Genomic DNA, 23,082 nt, shown 5'->3' on the forward strand with positions numbered 1-23,082 from the left:
CCCAGCATTCCAACCATTGTGCCACCACCTATTATGCGTTTATTTGTCATTTCTTATATAATACTGCATTCAAAAGTGACTCCTTTTGGATTACAAATATCACAACAAACAATCATTATACAGGAACCCTTTATTAAAAAGCCCACTAACCCAACCCAACATCTATAACTGATGGTAACAACCCCTTGTGAATCCAAAACTGCAGTGATCTAACTTAGTATAAGGCCACTTCTTACATTATTATGTCTATTTTGCATTTTTATTCCCTTCCTTTTTACTATTCTCCCTTTCAGTCCACACATGTACAATCATATTACATATTGAGAGACATCATTAGAGTTCTTGGGGTTCTCTGGGCTTGGTTGTTTTCTTGCAGACATTTCATTATCCAACTAGGTAACATCTCAGCTAGAAGGCAGTGGGGTTGCTCTCTGTTGATATACAGTAGCTTGCCCTGTCAACACTCCAAGCTGTGGTTAGAAATCAATCGAACGGTCCACTATTACTCATCAAATTAACAGGTCCGAATCTGGTTGTGAGGAACTCATCCCAATAATTTCCAGAGGCTGCACTAAGCTTCACTAAGTCTGGTCCTCCCCAAGTCATCTCTACTGTTTCCTTTAAAAACGGGGGGTCTGATTTGAGAACATGCAAGAAGAGAGGGACTCTTGGAAAGAGAGCGCTGAAGGATCCATTATATTTGTTGGACCTGACGAATGTCCTAAGTTTCCCCTTCCCGCCGGGGGGGGGGGGGGGGAGTCGCTGATGATGATGTGTAACATTTCAGTCCCAGAACGAACTTCCTCGTTTCTCCCTCAGATTGAGGACAACTCTCTGAGTTAAGTGGAATCTCTTTCTCTCTCTGCGCGTGTGTTCATGCGTGCGTGTGTGTGTGTGTGTGTGTGTGTCCACCCCTTGTGCTGTTGTTTCAGTTTGGGTTGGAGCCGGGTTGAAGTTATCCTAACATTTCTGGGAGGAAATCCAAAAGGTGGGGGGGAGGGGAGGGGGGGAGGGAGGCTAGGGAATGAAGATTATGAAAGGAGAACAAGGTAAAGAGGAACGCGTTATTTTCTTCGTAAGAGCTTGGTGCGCGTTTAAGCCATTCTGCCTGGAAAATGTATTAGCGCTGATGCTTCAGCTCTGGGGAGACAAAGGAGCCCCGCTGCAGGCGAGAAAGCGGAACTGATGTGGAGGCGATCGTGAGAGCGTAGAAGAGAGAGAGCAGCCAGGTCTGCGAAATGTGCCTCTCTGTGGCTGTTCCCGACAGAAGGCAGAGCTGCGGCTAGATGGAGCGAGGAAGGCTCCGGGCGGGAGCGTCTGTTGCCCTGCAGCTGCTTCCGTGAACGCGAGCAAGCCTTTCGGGGAAATCTGTTCTGCCCTCAGCAGAGCTACATGGCAGCCCCCGTGGTCTAAAGAGAGGATCTGAGAGACAGCCTGTGGGAAGAAGTTTGCTGCAAGAGTAAGTTTCCCTGCTTTTCTGAGACTCTCCACATACTGTATGTGTGTAGGGCTGGGAGACAGCCAGGCAGTCTGTGCTAATACCGTAGTCAGTGTGTAGATTATCCAGACCTTCTTGACTTTTCTCTATCATGCACTCCCAGGAATTGATAACTGTCATTATTGTTGAAGACTGTCCCCCACCCCATTCCAAGGGAAAAAAGAGTACACACCTTCTTTCAATTTATATGTTCTTTAGAATCTCAACAGTGTCTAGTACTGTATAACTGAATCTGGATAGTTTTCTTCTCAGCGAAGGGGTTGCTCTTGACATATATACCAGTAGTAAAGTTGAATCTCATCTCTAAAGAGAAAAGTGACACAAAAATCAGCAGAAATGTGTAAAGCAAGTTTTTAAAATGCATTTCAGAAGGATCGGCAAGATCTCTCTTGATGACGGACGACTCACTCTGGGAATGTTGGATATCCTTAGTCTTTTCTAAGAACCCAGTAATAATGCATCTATCCTCCCATTTTCTTTTTTAAGGTCACAATGAACTGGACACCGGTTGTGAGCTTAACTGTGTTGTGGGCAACATGGCTAGTGTGTGGTTCACACAAGCCAGTGAGGCAAACTGAGAGAGGGAGCCTTGGAGTCAGGAAAGTACCTGTGGCCTACAGGAGCAGTATCAGGAGATCTGCTTCGACCCAACCCAGGTTAGGCAAAGTGCCTCAGAGACTTGTAAACCTTTCTGGGAGGTACTGGCAACGTCCCGTTGTTAAAAGGGATTCTATGGAGCCTAAAAACCCAGCAGCCTCTTCCTCAAAAAATAAATCTCAGGTTCAGATAAAGACTGGTGAGATGAAAATACGGCAGATGAAAAGACCTAAGTTGGAAATGATCAAAGATGAAGGAACGTCCACTGCAGTCCAATCCCGGGTTGTACGTTTCTCATCAGGGTCCAGTTCTCCCAATATTCTGGCTAGCTTTGCAGGCAAGAATAGAGTCTGGATCATCTCTGCTCCTCATGCCTCAGATGGCTATTACCGGCTTATGATGAGTTTACTAAAGGACGATGTCTATTGTGAGTTAGCAGAAAGGCATGTCCAGCAGATTGTACTGTTCCATGAGGAAGGTGAGGAAGGTGGCAAAATTAGGAAGATAACGCCTGAGGGGAAAATCCTGGAGCAGCCTCTCGATCCAAGCCTCATTCCCAAACTCATGAGCTTTTTGAAACTAGAGAAGGGGAAATTTGGTATGGTACTGTTAAAGAAGACGTTACAAGTTGAGGAACGGTATCCTTACCCAGTAAGGCTGGAAGCTATATATGAAGTTATTGACCAGAGTCCCATCAGGAAGATTGAGAAGGTAAGGCAAAAAGGCTTTGTCCAGAAATGCAAAGCAGGTGGAGGGGAGGGCCAGATCCTCAAGGAAGGGTTCAATGGGGGCAGCAGCACAAGAGCCTCTCCAAATGGTGGACGTGTCCAGTCATTACCAAGGAAGGAAGAAACAAGAAAAGGCAGTATGCAACCAACAAGAGTTAAAACTGTGAAGAAAGTGGCCACAATGCCACCTCCTACTCCCACTACAACTAGAGTCACTACCTTCCCTCCGACAACCACAACTCTCAGGCCAGTTGCCAGAATAATGACAATACCAAGCAGACCCACAACCACCATCACAACTGTTCCTACTACACAGAGAATGTGGACCACAAAGCCACTCGCACAGCTTCCCACGGAGCCTGAGACAAGCACCACTCATGAGACAGAGAATTTCTCCCTTTCCGTATGGAGAGAAAACCGCAGAGGAAAGCATCCAGGCCACACACAAAGACAACCGACAGCTACTAAAAGACCCAGCAAAGCTAGTCATTACGACACTTACACAGAAATCCCAAAAGCCACCTCAGAGCATTACACCAGGGCAAATGCTGGCAGATACAGAGACAATCGTACAGACAAGAAGGACTATAACAATCGGGACCCTGGTATCACAGCTGGCCAGCACAAGCCCACTAAAAACAAGCAGTCCAAAAAGAAAGCCCAGGACAAAATACTGAGCAATGAATATGAAAATAAATATGACTCGGAGCAGCCTGCGGTTCCTCATTTAGAGGAAGGCGTCTCCATGGGAAATATCCCACCCAAGAAAGCCAAAGAGCCAAAGAAACGCATCTCTTTAAATAAATCTGAAAAGAAGAAAGAAAGATATGACAAGAAAAATGAGAAGCAGGCTAAGAAGGACAGAGCTGAAAGGAAAAGCAAGCAAGAGAAAGAGCGCAACAAGAAAAACAAGAAAGGAAGCAAGACAGAGAATGAAGGAAGCCTGAAACCTCATGCTAAGTCTTTCACACAGACCTCCAAAAAATCTGTAACAAACCTTCTGGACTTCTTTGAAGGCAAAAGACGACTTTTGGTAAGTAGATTATCCCTGAACATACATCACTCACATCTGTTCATAATTCAGTTTCTTAATGGGCCCCTATAAGTACAGACTTTTCTTTCTAAACAGGAGTCTATTGCATTAGTTTGGCTTCTAAAAGTCTTTGACGACAGCCATGATCCAATATCTTCAACATTTTCATTACGATGATACCATAACATTAGCTTTCCTCTTACTCGAGCATGAGGAACCCATAGTTTTCTAGATACTCTGGTATTCAGGTCCCGTCATCCCTAATCCTTGGCCATGTTGGCTGAGATTGTTGGAAACTGTAGTCCAGCAATATCTGAAGGCCTGCATTCCTCTGCTTGAACTGCCTTTGGAGAAAGCCAATGCTGTTATTGCAAACCAAAGGTGCTGTCAAAATGGAAGAGGCCCTGGGAGTGACATGTGTTACACATGCGCACATTCCTGGACAAACTACCCTTTCAGACTTTTCCCCCCTATATTCTTCTCACTCACATTTGCATATACTCCCTGCCTTCTCTCTATTTTTCTTCCCTTTACAAGCATTGGGACCCTTTCTTTCACTAACATGTAACTTTTTAAAGAATTTTGGGTCACTACAGAACAAAGCTCTTGAGTCCAGGACATTCATTTCTGCAGAGGGCTCCTAGGGTAAAGAGCATGAGAAAGGCAGGATAGGGCCTCTGCTGAACTGTGGGCTCCTACAAGGTGCAAGGTCTGGATTTGCGCTCAGCGATCTGTATCCAACTACACACCACTGAGCAAAAACTTGCACGTTGGGAAGAAAAAGAAATGAAGGTGGGGGGCGGGGAGTCCAGCAGCCAAACACTGCTGAAGAATTTCTGAGAGACAGGTTTCTATGTGGTGGCAGCAGGAAAAGTTTGCTAAGCATGTGCCAGGAGGAAAGAGAACATAGGACTGCTCTTAGGTGCGGTTGTTTTTTTAACTTCTATGGAAAAAGACTGTGTTTTTAATTTCTAGATCAGCCTGGACAAAGGACAAAGGATGGCCTTTGCTGTCCGCATGGGTTGAAATATATAGTACTGAATTAGTCAAGTCATTTAGTTAGCTGAACAGGTGTTCCTTACCAATTTCCCCTCACTGTACTCTGGTGCCATATCTACTGCTAAAGAGGGAGACCTGAGGTATGGGCAGCGGGAGAAAAATGGCAGAAAGTCCTGTTGCATGAATGGAAGTTCACTCATGAAATATTGTACATATCCCCCAAATTTTAGGGTTTAATTTGCAGAATTCAAAGAAACACTGTTACTACCTTCTGCTTTTCTTCTTAGAGATCTCTTACATTCCCATATCTTTCCATACTCCATTTTACAGCTGGGCCACATACCTGCTGGAATAATCTACTAGGAGCCATAACACATACCAATAATGGGCGATACTAGACTCAAAATGGTTGGGGACCCTTCTGTGTCCATCTGACATTTTTTTAAAAAAATTCTACCATCCTCTTTTCTCGTTTTTTTTATTTCTGACAACCTCCAAGGCAATATTTTCAGGCCAAGTGCATTCTTAGCCTTTTGGCCTTCCCCTACTAATAGCTTACTTCGCCACTTTCAGTTTGTCAGCAAAATAAGGGCTATTGTAAATCTGGGGTATGGCCTCCATCCTATATTTGTAGTATCTTGCTAACCAAATGCCTTATCCTCACTAATTGGGAACTGATATTTTCAAGCTGTCTAGTCAGTGGTGTGGCTGGTATATCTTGTAGCCAAGGAGCTGAGGGAAAGGGTCTGGCTACACCTTTCACATGCCTTATACTCACTTCCAAGAGGTTGTCTGACCTCCCTTGCCAGGAAGGGGGTGATGAACACCAGTTGTTTCCAGGAACAAACAGGATCATTGTAAGAACATTTAAAACACTGAGGACAAGATGCTAGCATATGAAATGTCAGCATCCTCTGATTAAAAGGGAACACTGAGAGTGCCAAGGAGTTCTAGTGCCAATGTAAACTTCAAGTGAGAACAGGGCTTAGAATGGTGAGCTAGAGGCTGCGTTTGAAAAGTGGGTGGGTCCAGGAATTAATAAAGTGCAATTAATATGATTATTTCTTATATTTTTAACAATCCCCCTTCTGTCATAGAGATTTTTAAAATATAAAAGCTAGCTTAAAGACAGTGAACTATTCACATTCTATAACTTCAGGAATATATTATTTCATGTTCTTAAATGTCAGACATGTTAAACTAACCATTTGTTACCCTTTTTCAAGCACACGAGTGAACTTGGCTGCATTTGATATGAGGTATGAAAAGTAGGAAGGAAGACTTCTCCCTGTGCATAGGTGACTATGGAAAGGAATCATGGGGTTCACTGGGAGCCAAAATATTGCCTACCATGGTATCTTATGACAGCAGAGGCCCTTCAAGTATGGCTGGACTGTTAATTCTCATCATTCCTCAAAATTAATATACTGGATAAGAGTGATTGACAAAATTCAGGAAGTCAAAGTTGTCCATCCCTGCCTTAGGTTGACATTAGCATGGCATATTCCTAATAACATAATTATAAATCTCATTGAGCAAATGATTAAATCTTTTCTCAATAATTTGCGCAGGTTGTCAGAAAACAAGAAATGGATATGGTAGAATTTGTAACCCACTAATCTGAGGCAATGAATTAGCAACAATTGAAAACTGGAATTTGTATGTTTATTGTTTTACAGTTCATGCTGAATTCTATTTATGTATATTTCACCTTCCAGCTTTTCTAGTTGACATTTGTTCACCATTATAATGACAACTTCTAGATTTTAACTGTTTTTTGGCATTGTTCCAGGATATGAATGTACGTATTTGCAGACATATTTTTAGCATGTTGTCAGTAAGATGGATACAGTTCTTTTTCAACATAAATAATGTGGTAATGTGGTGAATGTCTGAAACCATAATGCTTTATGACCTGTTTTTGCATCTCTCAAAATATAATAATTGTATGAGATTAGCCTCCCATCTCCAAAATCATTGTTTTAAAAGAAACACAGTAGCTCTTTCAGAAGTTTTCCTTGAACTAATAACATTTAACTTCAAGGCATATTGTGACAATTCAGACTCACTTCACTGGTTATTATTTTTTTCCTACTCAGTGTTTTAAATGCAAAACAACACATGATTATACATGATAAGTGAGAAACAAATTTTATTTTGCCATGTTATATAGTGATTAGGAATCCATGCAATATTTTTTTTTATGCATTTCATTTGTGGCCATATTTTTTGTGGTTTGTGTGCTAAACCTGCTAGAGTACTTGTATCTCTTTGTTGTCAATTAAAAATAAATAAATAAAATTGGAATGTGGGCACAATATTATCCTATATGAGCCCCGGAGGCATTCTTAGAAAATAAAAATGGTGGGAGTTACAGGCAACTCCCTCATTCTGAAGCCAGACTAGTTTCCTTGCCTCCCAAAGGAAAACAAAGGTTGGGAGATATTAGTGAACATGTTGGGAATCGAAGGGGAGTGATTTTATTAAAGTATGTATGTGTATGTGTGTTTTGCCTGCTTGTGTGTATCTGTTAGCTATTTAATGGGTTGTTTGGAAGCTATATGTTTTCACCTAGTGCAGCTCATCTGAATTTGCTATGTGTGTCTATACATTTGTATGTTTCTCTGAGTATCAAAGTTTTGATTTCTATGAAATAGCAATTGTGTTTTATGGAACAAGAATATGATTTTGAGATTCAGCTCCTTCTCTGATTTATATCCTGTTTCTTGTTAAAATATTTATCTCTAAATTTAGAGTTTGCCCTCTATGAAATGGGTGTTATAATAAAAAATTGGGGCTGTGTTTTCATGACTTTCTTATTCATGGTGAACCTGGTTAACCAAGAAACCATGTTTTTATGGCTTTGCAAGACACACTGACTCATAAATTTAATCTCATGGGTTGGGTTCACCTAACATCATAAGAGATTAACTAATCTGTGTTTCAGTGTGTCATGCAAACACATGGTATGAGCTCTGCCACCCTGCAATATGTTCCATTTCAAATTCATCTTCAAGATGCTGTCCTTACCATCCACGATATCCAGATGCATTTCTCCAAGGTGGAGCTAACTAATTTGGGTGAAGAAAACTCTGATTCCTATGGATGGCTTGTGAAGAGACCCATGTTGGCAGAAAAGTGGGGAGGTGCCCTTTGCAGAGTGGGTCCAAGGCATGACCAACCAGTCCAAATTTGCTCTTCCATGAGGAGAACAGGAATGAGGATCTCAGGATTACTGAGAGGTTGTTAGCAGTTATAAAAGAAGCAGCTCCAAAACTAGAGCTGAGTCTGACTAAAGCAAAGTAAATAACTTCCAAAAGAAAGACATGATGGCCCAATCTGTGCTTTGGGAAAGAGCAACAGTAGGATGTAGAAATGCAAGTGTCATTCACAGGGGAATGGAGCTGGAGAAAATACTGGTTGATCAAGGATAGTGAGGAAATATTTTGGCCTTCAGAGCCCAACGTTATAGGTTAACTATGGCATTTTGTGAAAGGTAGGGGTATTTTGTAGTACACACATTAAAATCATTGTCTGGTAGGACTCTATAGATTTAAAAATGGTTCTAGATTTTAGAACCCAAATCCTTTATCTTGTATTTATATGTTTTTGAAAAATGATTTTTCTGTTAGCCTCATACTTTGCCTTATCAGAATGGATTTTGTGTGATTGGCCATGTCTGCCAAAGAAGCCATTTTGTGAATGGACAAACCCCTCATGACAATCTTCTATTAGCTCACAGCAAAATGGCAGCTACTTGTTAAAGAACCCACAGTGTTCTTTCAACATTCCTAATGTGATGTGCTCACCAATCCCAAAAGGTCAGGGCCCCTTCTACATTCCACTTAGTTCACTGAAACAATGAACCTGATTTTTTTAATCAGCCAAATGTTGGGTCTTCCTAAGTTAGCATTGTCACCTGTGCCAAGATAGCATGTCTAACTGCTGCTCCAGCAACAGATCTTGAATATCTTGAATAAGTAAATATTTTCTACTATGCAGATACAATGATGCTATTCCTATTGAATTTCTGCTTTTCAATAGGTTTTCAAAGATGCAACACTTATTTTTGGAATATACAATATCTGCCCTATTTTTTCTTTTAAATCTCTTTTTAAGCCAACTTTTTTTACAAACCAGTTTACAATTTCATTTTTTTGTAATGCTACCCTGGTCTCAAAAGTTCAATCTTGAATTTAAATGTGAAGTTCTAACATTTAGATCTATGAGGAAGGTTCAAGTTCAGATTGAACAATATAGAAAAAAGTTACCAAATGACCAGGAAACAATGTATTAGCAAGCTCCTAGACCTTAACCTGATTTGTAAACATCAACAAAATGCATTTTATAGTTTCATAAAAAGTTACATCATCTTCAGAATAAGCTTAACTTTCAAGCAGTTACATGGACACATTGATGCACGGGCATATCCATGATACAGAAATAGTTTGCCACTTCCTTCTTCCAGGATGTCTTTCAACTTTCCAGTCCAGCTTACAGACTACCAGCTTCTGGACTGGAGACTTACTAATAATGTCTGCAGATAACAGATGTGGGGCCAGTTGCAAATTCTGGCTTTGCTTTCCTATCTCCTGTTTCCGTCTGTGGTTTTGCTTCAGGCTTGTCTATTGTGGCTTGGCTATGTTGCATTTGTTTGCTACTCTGTGGTATGGAAGTAGAGTCTGAAACCTTGAGTGTGCTCTTTTTATTCATAAATTAAAAACAAAACAAAACAAAGAAAAAAACATAGCCAGGCTACATTTTTACTAAATTCTAAATTTAACCCATAGACATCTTTAAATCAAAGTATGCTTTGTTTCACAAATAATTATATTTTATTTTAAAACTGTGATTTTAGAAAAGAGCTCCATGATCAGATCCTAACCACCACCATTCCTTTTTGATCTTTATTTATATACTTTACAAAGTGAAACAGCAACTCAATGAAACTGAACTGGGATTAGGAAAACAACTCAATGCAAGGGAAAGGATTAATTATTCTTTGACTGGGTTCCAACAGTACATTAAACCATGATTTATTTAATATAGGGTTGCCATCTCTGGGCTGCCCAGATTCCAAATGTAGCAATTCTAATTTAACTATGGTTTATCAAATAATCCGTATTTTTCTGGAGTTGTACAACAAAACCCATGGTTTATAATCCCCAATGAGTGAGTTCATACAATATGTTAATCCAAAACTAGGTCCGCTAGATGTGGACTGAAAAATCCAGGATGGCAGCAAAAAGTGAACATATTCTTTATTGCATTACTGGCATCTAGCTGTTGTCCGGATTTTTGTAATTCAGTTCTTGTAGACCTAGTGAAAACCTAACCAGTCACATTATACCTTGTACTTAGCATGTTGTGTAAATCCAGTCATTCCCACCCTAATAGGATTATGGTATAAAAAGGAATAAATACTATTTATTGTATACTTCTTAAAGAAGGGTGGGTCACACATTCAATCAATGTAAAATTCAACTACAGATATAGTTTTGTATTTCAGTGGTAGAAAGTTCTAGGCTTTTATCAAGTCATATTTTCTTGCTTCATCATGGGAATAATCAGGCAAGCAAACAATGCTAGCCTTCAAACAATTTTGTTTTTACAACTGGACTCTTGCTGAATAAATCTCAGGAATAATTTCTAGAAGTTCAAATGTGCTTAGTTAACTATTAAGATCCAAATTCTACAAATTCAAAAGAGTTCCTTTTCTGTATATTTTCAAATTGTCATTTTTTTACCATGTACAGTAGGTTTGCAATATGGAATAAATTCAAATGCATCAAATCAAACTCCATTTTGAAGGACTATCATCCACTATCATCCATACAAACATCCTGAAATAAAAGGGCATTTTGCTTGATTAATAAAAATTAGTATTTTCTAGCTGTATGGTAATAAAGTACAACAACAACAACAATTAACTTTGTGTGAGATGGGCAGCTATATAAATAAGTAAATAAATAAATAAATAAAGTAGGACTATTACACAGGTAGCTAACAGGCTATCAAAACACTTTATCATGTTATTCATTAGAATGTTTGCCCAGGAAGCCTTGGATTCAAATATGCATTCATCTGCAAAGCATCATTCCTTAGCCTAATCTAATTCACAGTTTGTTATGAGAAAAAAATTGAGAGTTGGATAGATTTATGGCTTTGAACTCTCTGACTTCTTTCTAAAACCTGTATGTACTGAATTAAGCACTAGCAGTTTCCAGAATAGAATTTGATACTTTAAGGTATATGGATAGATGCTTCTATCTCAGGTATGTTGGAGTTTAAGGAGCTACAAAGGAGTTCTTATTGTTAGAAATTGGCCTATCGTCTTCTTTAATTGGAAGCCATATATGCTTTCCAGATTAGCCAGTTAAAAGTTCTAGACAAAAATATCCAAAACTGTAACTGCCTCAATGCTACATTTTCTTTTTATTCTTATCTTTTGTTCCTGCCAACCCATTCCCAATTCCATGCTCAGTGATTTTGCCTGTGTTCTGGATATTGACTTCTTTTTGGCCATGTTATTGTTTTAGAAATGATAAATTAATGGACTTCTCATTCATTTTTCAGTTTCTGGCCTTAGACTCATTGTGCCTAGGTGTGTTTTCTAACCTAAAACCAACTCTGGCAGAGCATTACAGTCTAAAATCCTGTATATATCATGCCAGTTGACTTGTCACAAGTTATATGTAAAATTCCAACTAATAAAACATTATTTCTCATCACCATGGTAACACACGGAAAGGGAAAGCCTTGGTGGGTGGGATATGAGCTATTGGGCCTTGTGTTGTTTGGTTTTCTGAAACTAATGCTCTGTAATTTTATTAGCTGATCACAACACCCAAAGCTGACAACAACATGTATGTGCAACAGAGGGATGAATATCTGGAGAGCTTTTGCAAAATGGCGACTAGAAAAATTTCAGTTATCACCATCTTTGGAACAATGAACAACAGTCATATGAAGATTGATCACTTTCAGCTAGGTTGGTTTAATTTTATTATATAGAATGCTCAAGGAAATTAGCAACCATGAAATATATAAATATATGTGTGTATTTAAAATGATTTTTTGCGGGGGAAGGAGTGGAATGGAAGCTGCCCAGAGTCACAAATGTGAGATGGGCAGCTATATAAATTGAACAATCAAACAAATAAATCCAGCTTCGGTTGGGAAGAATATGAGAACCTTTTCTGAGATAACATGATTCCTCCTTAGGTATTTGCATTCCCTTTTGTATGTACAGAGATGGCTCTAGTATTTCCTTTGGATAGCTTTTTCCTAAGCATCATGTTCAGATTCATTCGGTGTCTTTCTAGTAATTTACAAATCAGTAAAACAACAGGAAGTTCAGTAGTATGATTAGATCACAAAATAGATCCAAAAATCCTTTGGTTCATGTTAGCCACATACTTTATATCTAGTTCTTTTATGTAATTGAAGTCTACTTCATTTATTACTTGTGTGAAGGGTCAGACAACACTGAAAGGATTAGGGGGCAATTATCCCATTTGCCCTGACCTCAAAACTATATAGCTTTTACTGGCAGTACCTTCATTATCCACTCATGAGCATGGATATCTAGGGAAAAGAAACCTTTCTACTAGGGGAGATTTCCCCAGGTCCTGAAACTCCATGGGCTTGTAAGACTTTTCATACACAGTAATAGGTGAAGGGGGAGTGTATGCTTATACTGGCAAGGTTAGCATATCCTTATTTTGTGAATTTAAGTAAAGCAGTTTCTGACAATTAGTTGGGGAGGCATGAGAAAGTCTGTCTCTAAACAAACCCTGTGATTCTAAGAAGGATTTATTCTACTTTTTCTTATTTTCATTTTTACTAAAGGTGGTGAAATGTATTCTTCTGCACAAGTTTTCTCTTGTCAACTGAAGTATTATGATCTGTGAGGTTACATAGATTAAGGCTACAAACATTTGCATTTTAGAAAGCTCGGACTGTATAGACACAATAGAAGTATTAAATGTTATTGCTTTCTTTTTAATGTTGCAAAATCATTATTCTGGCAGAATAATAGCTGATAGATTTAAAAATATCAGGTTGGATCCAAAGAAGCTGCTTTGTGAATTGAAGAGCTTACACTGACATTCCACCAGAAGAAGGGAACAGATTTTTTTCTGATTCCCCTTCTGCTTCTGTCTCCCCCAGTTATCTCCTGGCTTGCTTTTGTGCTTCACTGATCCTGTTATTTTTTAGTCTGATCAGCTAAAAAAGGAAAACAAAGAAGTGGAGATACCAGGTTGATGGGCTTGTGCTGTAAAGGTCAGCTGGCAACCCAGACAAGCTCAGATGTTCACAGGCTGCTTGCTCAATATAGAGTCAACACTTTCACAGGGGAGTGATGTTCTCTCCATCACATAGGACACAGAGGGGTATCCTAAACTCTCTTTGGGCTACAGAGAGCTTTAAAAACGAAGGCAGAACTCCAAGTGGAACCGAAGAAAAAGGTGTGGGTTTGGGCAGGAAAAAGGAATGAACTAGAAGTGGTTTCCTTCAGCTTCTGATTAAAGTGAACTTTCCAGGAAAAAGTAATAGAAAGAACAGCTGTTTCATGGGTCTTCTATTTTTGTTAAACTTGGTAGCTGTCTGGCTGGAAGGTAAGCTTGGATTCTTTTATTTCTTTTTTAACGTATGATACTAAGTTTCTCTGCTTATTGAATGTCATTGAGCCATACTTCAGACTAGGCATGAAGTCATTAACTTTATAGAGAACTCTTTATAATCTGTATTATTAAATTAAAACATCTCCTGTTTCTCAAAGGAAATTAAACTATTTGTAGCAAATCAGCATGATCTTGAAGTCTGCCTGGAACATTGACTGTATTTGTGTACATTTCTCACAAAGTTAAAAGAGGATTTTATATTTGATCCATTTTCTAATTCCTTCTTTTTATAGTTTGCTTTTGCTTAACTTTTGTGAGATTGGTCCATCTCCCAAGGAAAGGCTAAAACCTCTAGTTACATGCCTCTAAGCTATTGGTCAGGAGGATACATTTTAGAAATTTTCCTTTGTACTTTTTCCATTGCCAATATTGCAGACAGATTGTAGGAGCTCTAATTGTCTTATCCTGGGGTTGGGGGAATATACCAGATGAGCTATCCCATAGAAGATAGGTAATGGCAGCAGTAACTATCAAGGTATTATTCCAAAAGGCAACAGAGTGGAGCCAGTTTTTTTCTGGCTAACTGAATAAACAATGATTAAAACCATATGTGGTTTAGCAAGATGAGAGAATAAGGTATGTGAAGGGAAAGCTTGAGTCCATTGATTAGATGTGGCTTAGCATATTGTATGAACCATGGCTGAGTGTAGTGTGTGAACTTGGCCAATTGTGGCATGTAAACAAACTTTAATATGTTGAGGTAAGCGACCAGAATAAAGTTATATATGAATGCCTTTGAAAAATGGTTTATTTTAACCATTAAATAACACAGAATACATCACCAGGATTAAGGCCTGGAAATACATTGAATTTATAACATTTCTGTGCATTTGCTTTGAGAGTTATGGACAAGAGAATAATATACTTGAATTATTTTTCATTTAGGAAGGTTAGGAATGAATGTAATTGAATGAGAACTTTTTACTAGAATAAATAAAGTTCCTTGAAATCCCTTTCAAGAGAAAGAACATCATTGCTATATATGAATGAACAAAAACACATAACATTAATCATTAATCATTAATCATTGATTTAATATTTTTAAATGCATGAATAGGGAAATACCAAGTGGTTTAAACAGATCTTGGAATTTAACATACTCCCCTATGGCTGTGGTAATTTCTCCAGTCTTCTCAAACGCCATTTCTGGCTCGATTTTTGAACTACTCATTCTTGTTTTTAAGTTGTGCTGCTAAATTTTACAGAAATGCTGTAAAATGATTCACTGATATTCACATTGTAAGGAAATATAAAAATACAGATTTTTAGAGAAAGAGAATGAAAAACACTATACCATTGGATGATACACCTTAGTTAATTTTAATTTTATATCACCAGAGAGCCAAACATATTTTCTTGGGAGGGCATAACAATGGCTAAACAACATGTAGACCTTCTCCTTTAGCAGTAGAGACGAAGATCTGCCCAGTTTTCACCACTGAGACAGTTCTAATAAAAGTTAAAAAAGAAAAGAAAGGTACATATCAGAAACAGTCTGAATTCCACTGTATTCAGTTTTTTCCTTCCCCAGATAAGCCCACAGATTCTTTACCCCATGTTCCATAAGATTGCTTTGTCTATATCAGACTATCTGTCTTTGGTTTGATACCATTATGATTTGGACTATTGTTTGGGCTTTTGGTTTGCCCATTAGTAGTATCTAAAGAATAATCTTTACATGCTAGACAAGAAGGTAGCAAACTTTTGGCATTATTGCTTACGTTAGTGAAAATCAAGGTGTTGATGATATCTGATAGGTGTCTTTGAATAGAAGAACAGAGACATCTACTCAGCACTCATCCCCATTTCATTTTCTTTTAAGACAATGAGAATCCCATGAAGGTGATAGAGAATGAAGATCTTGTGGACCAGAATCTCATCAATGAGCTGAGAAGAGAATATGGAATGACCTATAATGACTTCTTTATGGTGTTGACAGATTCTGATATGAAGGCCAAGGTAGGGGGAACTATGTTAGCAAAATTAATGAAATACACCAGGTGTCCTGTGGATGTATTGGATTACAGTTACTATGATACTTAGTTAGCATGACCAACTAAGAATAGAGATGAGAAGGGCAGAAAGGAGAGTTGGATGCATGAGTGATATGGTTCAGGGTATGAGCATAAAAGTGGTTGGTTCTTGAAGAGGAAAATGGAGTTGCAGAAATAATGAAAAAATGGCTCTATTTCTCCAAACCCCTGACAAGGGTTTTCACTTGAAAATACTGTACCAGGCTGACACACTTACAGGACATTCAAATCTTATGCCACAGAAAGATCTTATAGGGCATTGTTAAAGTTCTCACAATGTCATCTTTAGCAAAACAAATATGGCTTTTTTATATTTCTTTCCTGCTGGAATTCAAGATGGCATACAGAAAGCTCCCAGCTGATCTCCTGCCCATGGACTGTCTAGATATGACCAGTTTATGAACAGCTAAAATTATTGCTACATAAGCTTTCAGATCATGACAATATTAATCTGCCTGTATCCAGAAGTCATTATGTGAATTGGGAGCTGCCAAGAGATTTGTTTGCAGTTAAAACTCTTCTTAATTCTTCCTTTTATAGCAATATTATGAAGTGCCCATCGCCATGAAGTCTGTGTTTGATCTGATTGATACTTTCCAGTCACGTATCAAAGATATGGAAAAGCAGAAACGGGAAGGCATTGTTTGCAAAGAAAACAAGAAACAATCTCTGGAAAACTTTTTGTCCAGGTATTTCCTAAAGCTACGTCACATATCTTATTTTCTTTTAATAACATAATATGAGAAAAATGTTAGGTTGCAATTGCCACCAGCTGATGAGTTTGGTTAGAAAAAAAAAGGCTAAGTCTTCAGTAGTAAATGCCTAATGAGAACATTGCCTGAGTTTACTTCCTCCCAGCCCCAGTGAGTCAGATTTTTGGCTACAAAAGTCTTCATCCCAAATGTGTCAACGTAGGCTATAGAACAACTGGACAAAATTCAAGCTTGTAGAATGTATTTTGCTTTTTAGAAGAATCCTGAGAGTCCATCAAGAGGAGAGCACTGCAGAATAGTGCTTCAGGAGGATGGACCTAAGGTGCAGATTTTGGGGTGTCCCCAGGGGCATTTGCAGCAATGGTCACTGACTTCAAAATGTTGGGTGCAACCAGATGATCAAAGCCTTGCTCCCTTTTTAATACGCCTTGCATACATTGTATGCATGTAAAAAAGGGCAGGGCTTTAATTGCCTTTTTGATGCCAGCCAGTGAGCATTGCTATCAGACCAGGACTTTGAGACCTGGATCTCAATTTTTTTTTCCAGCAGTACAATTAGATGAAGAAAGTGTTTTGAACTATTGATAAATAACACTTTGCTCACATTTCTGTGGGGAAACTCTTTTCTGGACAGCTGCTGGTTCTTTCCAAACCACCTTTTTCCCCATAATCCTCAGGTCCCTGCCAATTTTCATGTAACCTTTCATCTTTTCCAAGGAAATGAAGAGCTGGGATATAAACTAATAAAAGAGAGCTGCAACAAATAGGGGAGTTTCTCAACAACGTATCATGGCCAGCTGAACCAAAAGTGTGGGTTATTTCACCTTCCCTTAAATGGACTCTGCTTCATCCCATACTAAACACAGGGGTTGATAACTTGTAGTTCTCCAGCTGTTGCTGAATAACTCCCAGCATCCCTCAGCAGTGACCATTCTGGCTAGGGCTACAGCATTGAATTGTATATTCAATATTCAATTCAGCAATATCTGGAGAGCCACTGGTTGCTCTACAGCAATGGCAACTTTAACATGCTGGCTGGGGAATTCTGGGAGCTGAAGTCCATACATCTTAAAGTTGACAAAGTTGAGCAACACTGTTCTACAATGTCTTTCATAGCATAGGCAGAAGCTACTCAGAAAGCTGTATTGACTAACTGATGGATTCTACCCAGTAATGTGGAGATTTCTTTTAGAATATCCTCTTTTTCATTCCAGATTCCGGTGGAGAAGGAGACTACTGGTAATATCCACTCCCAATGAGGAAGATTGGGCTTATTCACAGCAGCTTGCAGCCCTGACAGGGCAAGCCTGCAATTTTGGTAAGTAATAATCCCCCGCTTTCTTTCTCTTTTCTTTTTGTGGCTTTAGCTATGCTTGTAAAAACAAGCATAAACTACATTAAAACTACATTAAAGTTTCTTAAACTTCTGGGCCATTTTGAGATTCTTCCAAATGGAGGGATTATAGTGCTATCAATCAAAAGGCAAAGTAGCCAATTCCATATTTTCCTTCTTGTGGAAATCTTAATAGGTTATTTAATGAAAAGAAAGAAGATGGGAAAATGTGAGAGGGTTACTTGTGGAGGATGACAATGGCTGGATTCATACGGCATATTTAGCAATAATACTTTGCTACTGGTTTAGCACAACAGTCAATTTGTTTATAAACTATGGATTATGAGAGGGGTATGGTAACCCAGACAGTTTTTATTTGTTCTGTAAACCACAGTTTAACAAACTAAAGCAGTTTGCTAATGCAAGAATGGGTAACTCACAGGCTATGAGCCATATCTAAGCATCCCAAAACTGCGCCACCTCAAAATTTGACAACAAAATGGTCAACTTTCATCAGTGTGATTTTTGTTTTTGAAATAAAGATATAAATGGGCCTAGGAGATTCTCAGAGGTAAATAATTTCCATTTTTACCTTAAATCCATTTTGACTATCCCAAAATTGCACTGGGGAAATGTGGCTATTTGTTATTGAATTTTGAGGCCAATTTTAAGCCAACATACATACATTCATTCATTCATTCATTCATTCATTCATTTCTACGTATCTGTCTCTGTGTCTGTCTGTCTATCTTATATTGTATTATATATTATATTATATTATATTATATTATATTATATTATATTATATTATATTATATTATATTATATTATATAAGATATCTTATATCTCTCCCATTGGGGGAGATGGGCGGCATACAAATTTGAAAATAAATAAATAAATAAATAAATAAATAAATAAATAAATAAATATTCTGTGGTTAATGTAGACTTTTTTGGAGGGGATTGGAGTATTTTTAAGGATAGAAATAGGGGTGGCTTACTTCCCAGAGGCTTCCAGCTAACTTTCCCACTCTTAAACCCCATAAAAAATGCCCCCCTAAATATTGACCTATGATGTCATCAGCTCTCAGCTGGTTGGGGAGCGAGTTGTGGACATAAGCCTGAGAAAGCAGTTCATCCCTGTATTAATGCAGTGTGCGAGCCACTTAGCTATGTGATATCCAGTCAGGCCTGACCCCTGGCAAATATATGTACACATGTGAACCAGGTCAGCATGCATTACATGAAGAGGGTAGGAGGTAATCACCCTGCCTTATTAAGAGCCTTACCAAGTATTACTCTTGGCTACTAACAACCTATAACCCCATAAATGTGAAAATGATTGCTAAAGTATATCTTTTAATGTAGTAGGGACATATATGAATATAGCCATTAAAGAATCAATTTACCCATGACAACCTGTATGCAAGCATTATCAAAATAACTTCTGTATGAAACACCATGAGGCTGAACTAGTTTGGGCAGGCTCTTAAGATATCTGCAGTACATGAAATGGTCCTAAGGATTGGGCATATACTTCAAGTCCTTTTTAATTTCAAGGACTTTTTATGTTATCAAAAACAAACAGCAAATTGATAAATTATGATCCCCCTTTTTCTCAGGTTTTAGTGAACAGTTAGAAACAAATGATAGTTTCTTAAACTGCAATCCTGTGCTGGAACATAGAGAAATTGGTTTTTGAGTAGACATCTACAGGATTACATTCTAAATGCTTCATATTGGACTCTTACAAAATATTTCAAAGGTTAACCTCAGTGTCTGAATTATGAAGAGAAACAATAAAATGACTGATCATGAATACAAATTTTCCTCCCCTTAACCAAGCTTTAGCCAACTAATGGTCTCCCTGTAAACTACTAAAAGTAGAAGAATGGACTGTCTTCCTTTTGTATTGTTCGGTAGCGATCTGAGCAAGTCAGATACAGAATTTCTAAAGAAATCACATATCACCAACATGAATTGTACTTATTGGTATCTAGCTCTGTGTGACTCCAGGATTGGGGAACTGCCTGAAATAGTTCTAGATATGTTCAGTGGGCTATAAACATGACAAAAAGTATAACAAGCATGATTACATAACTGAAGTAAAAGTATTTTTCAAAATGTTGGATTTAATTCTATAATTGTTGTATATTTTGCATTATCACAATTATTGCCATTGAGGTGTCATTCGGTATTTGATACCTTTCTTCTATAGGTTTGCGGCACATAATTGTCCTCAGGTTGTTAGGCCTGGGAGAGGAGATTGGTGGAGTCCTAGAACTATATCCAATCAATGGTAAGAAAACCTTTTTGGATTTTGACTATTTGTCCTAAAATATCAAACCCAAACATGATGTGCATTATTCTTCATGCTGAACCATTGTTTATTTTGTTTATATTTAGAAGTAGTGAATTATTCTTTAGACCAGGCAGTAGAATGTTATTAGTAACCTCATATAAGTCCATAGTAGAGTCATCCTTCCCCAGGCTTTTGGGTTGTGATGTGCTGGAGCCCCAACTGGATGATAAATGGCTGTTTGGATTGCCATTTTATTGTTCCATTATTTTTTGTAGGTGTATGTATTATTATCATTTTGTATTCTTTTCATTAGATCTTGTTGGATTTTTTTTTTTTTTGGCAAGTCAATACAGCAGACAGTACTCCACTAAAGCACATTTTGGAAAGCAGATTTCCTTAATTTTCTCCATGTGTGTTAGATCAACTTATACCATGTTTTGTTACTATAGCCATTATTGTCAGCTCTGAAACTTTTCATAGTCCTACCCCACATGCTCTTTAAAGACTGTCAGCATCACCACCTCTTTGTGAGAACTTTAGATAACCTTGCGGATCCATCTGTTATGCTTCAGTTGCCCAAAGGGATATGGCTCCAGCCCACAAGTGTCTGTGGACAACCCAGACAGCACAGTATTCTTTGAGTCCACAGGCCAGGAGCCCAGTTAATGAGCAAGATCCTGCCTCAGTCATGACATCATGCTCTATCCATTAAAAACAAGTTAAATGAATCTGAGCAACTTTATCAGTGAGGTGCTGTGCAGAGTGGTCATAGCAGTCAGAATAACTTTTCATCTACCTCCATCACTGCTCTAGGTATCTTTTCTGTTGTTTTACCTCCTTGGTAAATAGGGAACAATTTAAGTTCACTTAACAGAGAGATGCCACTCAAGAGCAATCATGTCAACTGCCCAGGTCACCTCCTGTTGTCAGTGCTTCATTGGGCACTTAACAAAACTGCCCACAAGATTGCTGGGAAAACTCTATTGAAACCATTTGAATCTAGATTGCTAATTTTGTTCTTTAGAGAGTTCATATTTCTGTGTCCCATACCCAGGAATAGGATCTCAAACCTATCAAATGACAAAGGATATTAGCAAGAAAAAATATGTGGCATTAGGGAGAAATTTCACATTTTAAAAACCTATGGCAATTTAGGCTGCAGGTCAACTTATTGCAAGGGTGATTATTCTACACTGAATTTGGAATTCTTATCTCATTAGAAATTTTGTAGGAAATTAGACATACTAAAGGGAAGTTTCTCCCATTGCTGTTAGAAAATTGTCTTCTTAATTCAGCTTTATTTCAAAACACTTTAAAAGGAGAGGTTTCCCCTTTGATATGGTCATCTTAAGTTACCTTCTAGCATCAAAAGGTATTTCTGCTACAACTACAAATATACTGTATACAATTGATTGAATATGTTATGCTTTCAAGACCATCCTATCTGCAGATTTGACATTTCTCCAATTCTTACTTCTCTAGGGAGCTCCAGTGTGGATCGAGAAGATGTCCCCATTCATTTGGTGAAAGATATTCGCAATTATTTCCAGATCAGCCCTGAATATTTTTCCATGCTTTTGGTTGGCAAAGATGGGAATGTCAAATCTTGGTATCCTTCCCCAATGTGGTCCATGGTGATTGTGTATGATTTGATTGACTCTATGCAGCTTCGACGACAGGAAATGGCCATTCAGCAGTCACTTGGCATGCGATGCCCAGAAGATGAATATGCAGAATATGGCTATCATGGTTATCACCAAGGTTATCAGGAAGGTTACCAAGATGATTATCGTCACCATGAAAGTTACCACCATGGATACCCTTACCGAAAGTAGCAACTTAGCCTTTGACTGCTTGCATCTTAGTAGTCATTCAAGCCACAAAAGGCCACATGTGGAAATTGTTTTATGATTACCTGAACGTTTTCTATTGCCTTAGTGTTCGGTCAAGGGAGTGTATAAGATTTTGGCCTTCTCTGTAACACACATTTCCATGAACTGAAATAGGTGAAATTAATATCACTGATGCCTTATGAAATAAAGACTCCTGTATATTTTAGAGCCCTTCTAACTTGAGGGTATTTCCTTGTGCTATATAAATATAGAATGGAAACTCCTTCCTTAATGGTGACCATTGTATGGTAGGCAGGATATAACATATACAATGGACACCAATTCTTTTCTAACTGCACCCCCCCCCAGGAAATATATATTTGAAAGTTGTGAATCTTTATTAAAGAGGAAGAGTAGTGAATCATGTTACAGAATATGATCTTCAAACTGTAGCTTTACAGAAGGATTGTGGCAGTTTTTGTTACAGAAAATGATTCCTAAAGGAGTTTTAAAAATGCTATGACTAAAATAACTTTGTTCATAATATGCCACCTCTATATGATTCTGTGAATTACCAATCTGAAAAGTTTACACAGCTAACAATTTAAATACAGTGGAAGATTCTGAATGAAAATACAAGAGAACAAAGATCAAATTATTTCAGCTTTTTATACTTAAGCAAAGCCACAGGGCAGAACATGAACACAATAGTCTCTCTCTCTTTATCTTTCCTAACATCTGCTATGAAGAAGAATGCATGAATAATAACTATTTTCAATAGTAAGTATTATTGTCCAAAATTTGTCTATAGCAGGTGCCTCTTTTTGTCTCCTGCCCTACCTAAATATGCAGGAATACATTCACTTCAGGAAAGATTATCCATATAGGATAGTTTCTGCTATGTATCAGGGAGTCCAACATTAACAAATATACTACATGGGTAAGAATAAAGATCATACTCTCAACTCCTCAGTTCACAAGGAAAATAGGGTTGATTCCATCAGAAGTGTGCTGTACTGCTAAATTTTGAGAAATTTATATTCTCTTACTGTCACATGGATCTCCAAAGTTTCATTCATCAAACCCTTTAGTATAGCTAATTTTACTTTAGTCAGTGTATCTTTGGGTTATTAGTTTTGCACAGCCAGGCAACTGCCTGCTTTCCTCACTGAAAAAGCAAATCTATAATACTTGGTATGTATCAATTCAAACTGCAGGTGGAAACTAGTATAACCTTCCTCTATACAGGGACCAACATATTCTTCTCAGTTAAAAAAGAAATCTTAGCATGTCAGAAAAACTTTTTCCTAATATGCCATAGCAATTG

The 23,082-nt window shown here is 38.1% G+C and overlaps 1 protein-coding gene across 1 annotated transcript; it reads left to right on the forward strand.

The window, feature by feature from the left end:
* Positions 1-1,021: 1,021 nt before the first annotated feature.
* Positions 1,022-21,993, forward strand: CCDC80 (coiled-coil domain containing 80). The gene is made up of 8 exons (XM_007425953.3): positions 1,022-1,459; positions 1,985-3,856; positions 11,690-11,846; positions 15,365-15,501; positions 16,116-16,264; positions 17,503-17,606; positions 19,840-19,920; positions 21,406-21,993. Exons 2-8 carry the CDS (start codon positions 1,991-1,993, stop codon positions 21,756-21,758), a joined length of 2,847 nt encoding a protein of 948 aa, XP_007426015.2. The 5' UTR covers positions 1,022-1,459; positions 1,985-1,990; the 3' UTR covers positions 21,759-21,993.
* Positions 21,994-23,082: the final 1,089 nt, after the last annotated feature.

Source organism: Python bivittatus, unplaced genomic scaffold (genome assembly GCF_059951505.1).
Source record: "Python bivittatus isolate LINGU-HERP-01145 unplaced genomic scaffold, Pbiv_v1 ctg000340_np1212, whole genome shotgun sequence".
Classification (NCBI taxonomy): Eukaryota; Metazoa; Chordata; class Lepidosauria; order Squamata; family Pythonidae; genus Python; species Python bivittatus.

Bases quoted from the DNA above. Each gene is read 5' to 3' on its own strand.
- CCDC80 (XM_007425953.3), top strand. From the start codon at position 1,991: ATGAACTGGACACCGGTTGTGAGCTTAACTGTGTTGTGGGCAACATGG. The intron at 15,502-16,115 runs GTAGGGGGAACT...TTCCTTTTATAG, and splicing joins ATTCTGATATGAAGGCCAAG to CAATATTATGAAGTGCCCAT. The intron at 16,265-17,502 runs GTATTTCCTAAA...TTTTCATTCCAG, and splicing joins CTGGAAAACTTTTTGTCCAG to ATTCCGGTGGAGAAGGAGAC.